This window comes from Sciurus vulgaris (genome assembly GCF_902686455.1).
Source record: "Sciurus vulgaris genome assembly, chromosome: 6".
Lineage (NCBI taxonomy): Eukaryota > Metazoa > Chordata > Mammalia > Rodentia > Sciuridae > Sciurus > Sciurus vulgaris.
The window spans coordinates 71,148,525-71,159,866 of record NC_136466.1 but is presented as its reverse complement, the minus strand read 5'-3'; the positions used below and the strand labels follow the sequence as shown (position 1 = coordinate 71,159,866).

Sequence of the window (11,342 nt, the reverse complement as noted above, 5' to 3'; positions counted from 1 at the left end):
TCTCAATCCTTGCTGATTTTCTCTTTAGTTGTTCTATCAGTTGTTGAGAGAGGAGTGTTGTATGTTCATCTTGTTTACTGCAACCTTGACAAACTCACTTATTCCAGGAGTTTTTGCCCATCCTTTGGTATTTTAATGTATACAATTGTGTTATTTTCAAATGGGGAAATCTTTCTTTCTGCCTTATATTTCCTTTCATGCATTATTGCATAGGGTAGAATTTCCAGTAGTAAAATGAGAGTGGGGAGAACAAATATTTTTGCTTTGTTGTTATAGTATTCAGTTTTTCATAATTATTATATTACCCACAGATTTTTCATACATGCATTTTATCAGGTGTGGTGTGTGGTATGTTCTATAAATGTCCATTTGCTCCTATTGCTGAGTTTTCTCAATCCTTGCTGATTTTCTCTTTAGTTGTTCTATCAGTTGTTGAGAAAGGAGTGTTGAAATAATCAATTTTAATTATGGATTTGTCTATTTCTCTTTTCAGTTCTATCATGTTTTGCCTCATATATTTTTCATCTCTTATTTAATGCATACACATTTAGGACAGCTACATCATCTTAGAGTGACCCCTTATCATTTATAATTTCATCGTTTTCAGTAATTTTCTTTGTGCCAAATCTTATATTAATAGATACTCCACTTTTCTTCAATTAATGGTTGTGTGATATATCTTTTTATTTCAGTTTCCTTATATTGTAATATTTTAAGTGAGATTCTTATATACAGGAGATAACTGGGTCATATTTAGTTTCTTGATCTGTCCATTATTTGGTATATTTTACATCATTTGTGTTTCATGTAATTACAGACACATATTGGCTTAAGTATGTTATTTTATTTTTGTTTTGTTTTCTTTGTTCTTTACATTATTTCATTTCTGCTTTCTATTTCCTGTCTTTATGTGGGTTCCTTGAACATATATTAGAATTCCATTTTCATTTACTGGTAGTATTGTTGTGCTTACCTTTTTGTATAGCTTTTTATTTGTTGCTGTAGATATTACATTATGTACACATCAGTCTACTGGTGACTATTACCTTTGTTATAGTCCATGAGGTTGTGTTCATTTTATCTTGTTTTAGTCTATTTTCTCATTTTACTAGTTCAAATAAAATTTAGCATATGTAACTTCTTTACATCCTTCTACCATTCCATTTTTATAATTTTTGTAAATATTTCCTCTACTTTTCATTTAAATCCATAGGCAACAGTGTTGTAATTTTTTGTTTCAACTACCAAATAATTTTTAAATCTGAAGACAAAATACTATTTTGTTTACCCATATTTTTGCTTATTGTATTCTTTCTTCCTTCTTGATCTCTCAATATACCTTCTTTTATCATTTCCTTTCTCTTTATAGAACACTTAGTGATTCTTTTAAGGTAGTCTGCTGGTGACAAATTGTCTTGATTTTCCTTCATATGAAAATTTCCTGATTTACTGTTCATTTGTTACTCCTGCTGAGTCTAGGATTCTGAGTTGACAATGATTTTCACTCACAACTTGGAAAATATTGTGGCACTTCTTTCTGAATTTCATACTTTCTCATGGGAAATTCACTTAATTAGAATCGTTCCACCTATGTGTAGGTAAGGTGTCCTCTCTCCTGCTGTTCTCAAGATTTTTTATTTGTCTTTCATTTCAGAAGTGTGCCTACCATGTGCCTTGGTGTGGATTCTTTATATTTATCCTCTTTGGAGTGTACTCACCTTCCTAGGTTGTTTACTAGGTTGGAGAGTTTGTTTCTCATTTCTGAGTACTCTACCATCCTCCTTCTCTTTCTTCTCTCCTTCCATGACAACAACATGAATGCTAGACCTTTTGTTATAGTACATGAGGTTCTGTTCATTTTAATGTCTTTTCATCTGTTTTCTCTCTATTGTTCAGACTGGGTAATTTTTATTTTTTCAATCTTTTTTTTTTTCAGGTGCTGGGGATTGAACCCAGGGCTTTGTGCTTGCAAGGCTAGCACTTTATCAACTTGGCTATATCCCCAGCCCTATTTTTCTATCTTTTAGCTTACTTATTCTTTTTCTTAAACAATTCTTCTACTGAGATTTTATTTTTGTTATTGTATTTTTCTATTGTAAAATTTGCATTTAGTTTTTTAATCATCTGTTTCTTTGCTGAGATTTTCTAATTCATCCATGAGATTTTCTATCGCAATGGCAAATATACCTGAAATGAACAAATAGAAAGTTTGGTTAATGAAAGTTGCAGAAATATTTTTCATAGAATTCTAATTCTCATTAATGGTATCTATACAGTTGTCCCCCTCTTATCTATGGAGGATATGTTCCCAAACCCCCAGTTCATTCCTGAAACCCAGACAGTTCCTGAACCTATCTGTTTTTTTTTTCTAATACATACATAGCTATGTTAAAGTTTAAATTTAAGTTAGGCACAGTAAGAGATTAAGAAAACTAATAATAAAACAAAATTATGACTGTATACTATAATAAAAATCACGTGAATGTGGTCCCTTTCTCTCTCTTATTATTCTGTACATCTTACAACCTCAGTATACAATTTTTTATCATGTTGAGAACTTTCATGTATTCACTCAAAGAAACCATGTTATGGCTTCCCTTTGGCATATATGAATGACTAGTGACATAACTCTTGTATTTTATTATTATTATTTGGTCCACACTGGGGATTGATCCCATGGCCTTGTACATGTTAAACAAGAGTTCTACCACTGAACTACAACTCCAATCAAGTACCTTAAAATATTTTGAGCACTCAAATGTCAACAGTGTTGTCTAAACCTATTTTTGTCATTAAGCAGTAATCATTTTTATTGAGTGCTTGCTTTAAATACTATATATACATTAATTCAGCACTTAGAAAAACCCTACAGGAGAGAGCTACTCTTATCTTCATTTTACAGGGGAAGAAACTGAGGCATAGAAAGCATAAGTATCTTTCCCATGGTCATACAGGTAATAACTGGCAGGGTCAGAAAGAACCCAGGCACTTTGGCTTCAGGGCCCACATGCTACACCAGAATATTATGCCTGCACTTAGCAGATGTCTACTACCCACTCTGTACTTTTTTATTTTTATTTTATGTTTTACAAAAAATGACCACAACTTTGTCGTCTGAAATCCATGAGCAACAGAACAATGGAGTGATTTCTTTAAAATTCTGGAAAAAGTAAAAGAAATTGTTAATCAATAATTGCCAACCAGAAAAAATATATTTTTAAAAGTAAAAATGGTAACAAAAATTTTTTTTAGTAAAACAAAAGCTGTGGGAATTTAGCACCAGCAGTTCTGCACTTTAAGAACTGTTAAAAATTTGCTCAGACAGAAGAAAAAAATGATACTAGATAAAAGCATAGATCTATGTATAGAAATAAATAGCACAGGAAATATATAAGTGGACAAATAAAGTAAATTTTTTATTAAAAATTCTTTAGCTGGGGTGCTGTGGCACATGCCTGTGATACCAGTTACTTGGGAGACTGAGGCAGAAGTTTTCCAAGTTTGAGGTGCCCTGGGCATCTTAGCAAGTCCCTGCTCAAAATACATTTTTAAAAGGGGGCTGGGGTTATAACTCAGTGGTACAGCCCTCGCCTAATATGCATGAAGCCCTAAATTCAATCTCAAGTACCCCCCCCCCCCACCAATACTCTAAGTGACATCCGGCTATTTAAAGCGAAAATATGACAGTTATGAGATTTATAACATTTAGAGGCAAGATGTAAAGCAACAATAGCACAAAAATACCAGCAAGGTAGAATGTCGTTCTCGGAGCCCAGACCCCTCCCGAGTAGCTAGCGCTTCTTCCCCAGCCCGCGACTGGAAGGCGGAAGGCGGTCTTGAGGTCCTAGCGCCCGAGGAGCGTTGCTAGGTAGCAGATAATGGGCTGGTTCGGAGCGTGGCAACGAATGTCTCTGCTCTGGCTTCCTTTCACAACCCGCGTCTTTTTTTCAGTTGTCGTGTCAGAGCTGGATCCTTTACCCTTCGCGGTGTCTGGTGATAATCCTACATCTTGTCTCAGGGCGGCTCTTTTTCCTCCCAGAAATTCTTTCTCTCCGTCTCATCAGGACCACTAGCAAATCCTATTTCCCAAACCAAATAGGACCACTTATCTCACTCTTATGCCTCAGACCAGAGTCCTGGAACATTTCTGCCTGAAGCACTGCCGCAACCTCCTCACTCCTTCACTATTCCCTACTTCACTCCTCACCCAGTAACTAAAAGCACCTTGGGCCAATAATTCATATCAGTCCTCTGCCCCAAAACTGATGGTTTCTTCTCATTGTTCTGGAATGACAAATTCCCACCTCCAGTTACCAGGACCCTCTGGTAAGTGCTTGACCTCCTCTTACAGCTCATCTCTCAAAGGCCCCAGGACCACCTTGTCCTAGAGCATAACAGTTAACACAAGGCAGACAATTCCATTTTAAATCCAGACACTGCCAACTGCCACTTCTACATTTTCCAATTCCTTAAACTTTTTATGCCTAAGTTTCCACATTTGCAAAATGAGAATCATAAGCCTTACCTACCTCCTGGGGCTGTTGAGAGAATTAAAGGAGAAAATGCAAGACCACCACTGAAGGTTGGGTAAACAACCTTATTCAAGAAGGGGTACTGAAATCATAAAGCTTCCTTAGGAAAGTTCTTCCTTCATTTAAATCAGAAGACTTGTTATGCTATTTCTAGAATGTGCTATGTTCTGTAAGTACTTTTGAAATATTTCTGCATTTGATGGGTGAAATCTTCAGAGTCAAGGACATGTTTATCTTGCTCCCTGATGAGACACCGACCACAAGCAGATGTTTGTTGAGCACATAAATATGCAGCTTTCATTTTTACAGTGGCATAGCTATAATGGGGACTTCCAAGGGCAGGAGGTAGGTTTGGGGAGCATGTGGGACAAGGCTGCCCTCATAGTCTATTATCAACTATCCATTACAGTGCATTAGACCATCAACATGCCAGACATTGTAGCATTAGTGGAAAAAACAAAGGGAGGGGATTCTGTTCAGGTCACCTGTAGGGCATGTTTCCTCTGACTAGGGTGACCAAACTAGGGGAAGCAGAGTAGTGACTTAAGTGTGATGGATCTAAGTCTAGCTATATTGCTCAGGTTGGCTTCAAATCTGAACCTGCTTGCCTTTTGAGTAGCTGGGATTATAGGCATGTGACACCTTGACTGACTTAAGTCTATTCTTTAAAAAAAAAAATGGTGAGTTTATTCTGACATTTTTGTCAAATTTTGATGTTATTGAGGGATTCTAATTATGAATTGGACTGAGGATGGAGAGTTTTATTAATAAATTATTCTCAAATTATTTCTTCTAAAAACTTAATCATTGTCCTAGATTTACATTTTTTCATTTTGATTGTGAACTGTTATGACATTCTCAGTTTGTGTACCTGATAGCAATTCAGCATCCTTATTTTTTTTGTTGTTGAAATGTGACAGTGTTTGATCTGAGAAAGAGAAAAGCTATGATTGAAATTTTGATGTGGAACTAAAGATCCAATTGACATTAATTCAATTTGGAATAATGACTTTTTGAAGTCAAAGTTACAAATTCAAAATTTAGGTCATTGTTATATAACAAGCAATAAGGGAAATCCCCAAATATCTTCATTCAAGTATTTAAAGTATCAGAAAATAATGATATTTTTCTTACAACATTGAGGAAATTTTAAATGTAATCCAGAAATTTTTCTAAAAATGTCATATGTAAGTCCTTGATAACCATATATTTATAATTACATATAAATAATTATATCAGTTAAAATAAATAAACTTCTAGAATAAAGCTAACTTTAGAGGTCAAAGTGCACTGTTTTTGAGCTTCCATATACAGTTACAAGTATTTAATAATAAAACTACGTGAGCTGATGAATCATTTTAGATACAATGGTGTAATGAGTGGCAAAGCATATTCTGAATGTTCTCAAATCCAATTGTAATATTTTTGTGAATATAACTAAAGGAAAATACTAAATTACATGCTCTCAAGTGAAACTAGAAAATGTCCCGAATCTGTAAAGAGCTTAAATTAAAAATGATTGCATTGAGTAAATCGCAAATGAATATTCACTGTATTTTGAAAGATCAATGAATGAATCAAAAATTTACATTAGCCACATGATGTCGCTGTATACCACAAAGTCTTGTCAATGGGAATAAGGTACCAATCACTAAAAGCTAAAGGAGGAAGCTCCATTTTGTCACCATGGGAGAGAAGACAAAAACGGTAAGGAGATACATGATTGAAAATATGAAGTAAAAAAGTAAGACTGTTAAGGTGAGAGCAGAAGGGAAGGTATAGTGTTTTTGCGATGCTGTTTTTCAGGCGAGGAGGCCTGGGATACCAGCTACTGCTTCTCTCACTTCTCTCTGTCTGGGAGACCCCGAGTGGTCAGCTCCATTACTCGGTCCCAGAAGAGGCTAAGCACGGCACCTTCGTGGGCCGCATCGCGCAGGACCTGGGACTGGCGCTGGCGGAGCTGGTGCCGCGCCTGTTCCGGGTGGCATCCAAGGACCGCGGGGACCTTCTGGAGGTAAATCTGCAGAATGGCATTTTGTTTGTGAATTCTCGGATCGACCGGGAGGAGCTGTGCGGGAGGAGCGCGGAGTGTAACATCCACCTGGAGGTGATCGTGGACAGACCGCTGCAGGTTTTCCATGTGGAAGTCGAGGTGAAAGATGTTAACGATAATCCACCGGTCTTCAGAGGCAAAGAACAAAGGATATTTATTCCTGAAAATAGACAGCTGGATTCTCGTTTTCCAATAGAGGGCGCTGATGATGCAGACATTGGTGCCAATGCTCTTCTAACTTATTCCCTCAGCCCCAGTGATTACTTCTCCTTGGACGTACAGGCAAGTGATGAAATGAGTAAATCTCTTTCACTTGAATTGAGGAAATCTTTGGATAGAGAAGAAACACCAGAACTTCATTTATTATTGACAGCCACTGATGGGGGCAAACCAGAATTGGAAGGTACAGTTCAGCTGTTGATAACTGTGCTGGACGTTAATGATAATGCCCCACTGTTTGAACAAAACATATACAGAGTCCATTTATTAGAGACTACAGCAAATGGAACATTAGTGACCACGTTAAATGTCTCTGATGCTGATGAAGATGTAAATGGGGAAGTTGTCTTTTCTTTTGGTAGTGATGTTTCTTCTAACGTTCAAGAAAAATTCAAAATTGATTCCACTTTAGGAGAAATTAGAATTATTGGTAATCTGGATTATGAAGAGACAAAATACTATGAAATCCAAGTAAAGGCAGTTGATAAAGGAAGTCCTCCCATGTCAAATCACTGCAAAGTTTTGGTGAAAGTGCTGGATGTAAATGATAACGCTCCGGAACTGGCAATCACTTCGCTGTCTTTACCCATCAGAGAGGACGCTCCACTTAACACGGCTATCGCTCTGATCAGCGTGTCGGATCGTGACTCAGGTGTCAACGGACTAGTGACTTGCTCCCTCACACCCCAAGTCCCTTTCAAGCTAGTGTCCACTTTCAAGAATTACTATTCATTGGTGCTGGACAGCGCCCTGGACCGCGAGACTATCTCTGACTATAAGCTGGTGGTGACCGCCAGGGACGGAGGCTCACCTTCGCTGTGGGCCACCGCCAGCGTGTCCGTGGAGGTGGCTGACGTGAACGACAACGTGCCAGTGTTCGCGCAGCCCGAGTACATGGTGTTCGTGAAGGAGAACAACCCACCTGGTTGCCACATCTTCACGGTGTCCGCGCATGACGCAGACGCACAGGAGAACGCCCTGGTGTCCTACTCTCTGGTGGAGCGGCGTGTGGGCGAGCGTGCGCTGTCGAGCTATGTGTCAGTGCACGCGGAGAGCGGCAAGGTGTATGCGCTGCAACCTCTGGACCACGAAGAGCTTGAGATGCTGCAGTTCCAGGTGAGCGCACATGACGCTGGAGTGCCACCGCTGGGTAGCAACGTGACCCTACAAGTGTTCGTGCTGGATGAGAATGACAACATGCCAACACTGCTGGGACCTGGGGCGGATGGTGCAGGGGGCACTGTGAGTGAACTGGTGCAGCGGTCAGTGGGCGTGGGCCATGTAGTGACCAAGGTGCGCGCAGTGGATGCTGACTCTGGCTACAATGCGTGGCTCTCTTATGAACTGCAACTGGTGGCAGGTGGTGAGCGCAGCCCGTTCCGCGTGGGTCTGTATACCGGTGAGATCAGCACAACGCGCGCCCTGGATGAGGTGGACGCTCAGCGCCAGCGATTGCTGGTTCTGGTGAAGGACCATGGTGACCCGTCGCTGACTGCCACAGCCACAGTGCTGTTGTCCCTGGTGGAGAGCGGCCAGGCTCCAAAGGCCTCATCGCGGGCATCAGTCAGCACTGATGGCCCTGGAGTGACCCTGGTGGATGTGAACGTGTACCTGATCATAGCCATCTGCGCGGTATCCAGCTTGTTGGTGCTCACGCTGCTGCTGTATACGGCATTTCGGTGCTCTGTGGCATACACGGAGGATGTGTGTGTGCCTGGGAAGCCCACGCTGGTGTGCTCCAGCGCGGTGGGGAGCTGGTCTTACTCTCAGCAGAGGCGACAGAGGGTGTGCTCTGGTGAGGGCCCACCGAAGACCGACCTCATGGCGTTCAGCCCGAGTCTATCCCCAGGTTTGAACATATCAAACAGAAATGAACATTCAGAAGCAAATTTGGATCTTTCCAGTAATGTAAGTCAAAATTTTAATCTTCACCTTAATTAAAAAAAAATTAGCTATAATTTATCTAACAGTCTTTTCAAATGTCACTTTAAAAATATATTCAAGCTGTTCATCATCATTGAAACAAACCTTATCATTTAATATGGATACTCTATTAATTGTAGTTGTGTGTTGAGTAGAACTAGGAAAGGAAAGCCATTGATTTAAATGGTAGCATACTTTAAGAAATACTCTAACACTAAGTAGTGCTTTTGGTATTTAACAGGATCCCAACAGGGTCATACAGTGATATTTTCAGATTTATTCCCTTATGTCCCCTGGTGAAATGTCAAAACACTTTACAAATCATTGCAGGCCAATTATAGAAACCATCTGCCTTCCCTTCACTTGCTAAATTTCAAAGTGGGAAATAAATAATTAAATACATGTAATTTAAAATATGTTTATTAGGTGATACTTTAAATTTACAGCTAAAATTTACAACCACTTTATTGTCACTATGGGCAATTTCTTGTTGCCATTAGTCTTGACTTCCCCTGGGTGTAGAATATTGCATGAACTTATTATTTAGAAGATCTAGTTAGAAACACTTAGAGAGCTCCTCCCATTACTTGCTAATGTTCTGAAACCCTTATTTTTTTTTACCTCATTTAATTGTTCCAATCATTTCCAAGGTGAAACTTTATGGATGAAGGTGCTGAGACTCAGCAAAACCATATTCACATAATTACAAGATTGTCTTTAAATTTCCCAAGGGTACCCAAAAACTTGTTTGTTCTAATACATTCTTTTAGAAAAGATTTAAGGTAGTTTAGAAAGGAAAAAAATTGCAAAAGCAAATTTTAAAAATTCTGCTAAAAGTCACTGTAAAAAGTTCAAGACCAGAGGAGTGAGTGATTTTCCAAAAATCAATCATAGACTGAGTGCAAATCCTAACACCCATATCCCTGGAAGTGAATACAGAAATATAAAAAAAATAATAAAAGAAAGTTCTCTAAATCCATTTTTCAGAAAGAAAAAATATTTCTTCCTGCTATACAATAAAGAAAGGTTTGATTATTGATCATTATGTTGATCAATATACTTGTGCATGGTATTGGGCAGTATGTTTTATAGCAGTTTTGCAAAATCAACTCATATATATTGAATATAGACTTCATTGAATTTGCTAGTCATTCAGCCCCAAGTGTAACAATGTTTGGTTTTCTATGTTTCATTCTGGTTACATGAGTACTGAATGAAAATATCTTTTTTTGCCAAATGTTCAAAGAAACACACAGAATAAGTCTGTAGAAGTCCCCTTATGGAAATATTCAATGAGAAATTAATATAATTTGTGTTTCAGTCAGCTATTTCGCTGCTGTGACCAAATGATCTGACCAGCACAATTATAGAGGAGAGGTTTATTTGAGGGCTCACAGTTTCAGAGGTCTTAGTCCATACAAGACTGGTTCCATTCCTTGGGGCTCCAGGTGAGGTAGAACATCAGGCCTGAAGAACATGGCAGAAGGAAGTAGCTTGAATCATCAGGAAGGGGGCGGGGAGAAAGAGAACGAGAGATAGGGGGGAGAGTCTCCACTCTCCAGATAACAAAATATATACCCCAAAGCCATGCCCAAATTCCAATCTCCTTTAGCCACACCCTACCACTTCAGTTAATCCCATCAGGGAGTAATTCACTGATTGGGTTAAGACTCTTACTACCCAATAATTTCTCCTCTGAACCTTCCTGCATTGTCTCACATGTGAGCTTTTGGGGGACACCTCACATCCAAACCATAACAATTTGTTAGTTAAATTTTCACAAATTTGAGTATTTATAAGACCCATTGCTTAGAGCATCACAAGAATTAGACTGAGAGCATGTTTATTTATCTTTCCAAATATTAAGTGCCATACTTAGTCTTTGGATAAGCATCAGCAAAACAATAATAATTTTAGGGTCCTGATACCAAGAAAAATCCCATTTATTCTATATAGGAGATAAATGTTGCAGGATCATAAAATTGGAAAACATAGACTTGAAAATCACAAAATAAAATTTTTTCCCAACTCATGTTACTATATCCCCCTAGCTACATTTGTTAACAATATTAATGACCAGGCTTAAGATTGCCTCTAGTGACATTCAATACTTAATTTTTATTCATTCAACATCACTTATTGAGAGATAACAGAAACTAAGCACTATGATAGAATCCTAGAGATGCAGCCATAGTGAAACAAGGTAGGCAAGGTCTCTGACTTCAAGGGGACAATATTCCAATCTATTTAAAATAACAATTTGGTTATAAAAGTCTTGGTTTTGGTGTAATATTGCATTTTCAGTTTTCTTTGTCAACCAAGGTGTCCATAAAAAAGGATCTCATTCTATTTGTGCCTTTGAAAATAAGCAGTACATCTGAGCATTTTAAGCAAGCTTCTGGAGGAAAAAAGGCAGAGTAAAACATTTTCTCTTTATACCAATATTGCTCAGAAAACTGTGTGTAGGGCTGGGGGTGTAGCTCAGTGGTAGAGCTTGCTTAGCATTCAGGAGTCCCTGGAATCAATCTCCAGCACCAGAAAGAGGAAATGGTATGTAATTCTCTTTGCTACAATACAAGAGGAAAAAATCAACTAGTTGGAAAATGACATGACAA

The 11,342-nt window shown here is 38.5% G+C and overlaps 1 protein-coding gene across 1 annotated transcript; it reads left to right on the top strand.

The window, feature by feature from the left end:
• Nucleotides 1-6,293: 6,293 nt before the first annotated feature.
• LOC306664323 (protocadherin alpha-1-like) lies at nt 6,294-8,745 on the top strand (the record flags this gene model as incomplete). The annotated part of the gene is made up of 1 exon (XM_079145156.1): nt 6,294-8,745. The coding sequence occupies exon 1, from the start codon at nt 6,325-6,327 to the stop codon at nt 8,743-8,745; it is 2,421 nt and encodes an 806-aa protein (XP_079001282.1). The 5' UTR covers nt 6,294-6,324.
• Nucleotides 8,746-11,342: the final 2,597 nt, after the last annotated feature.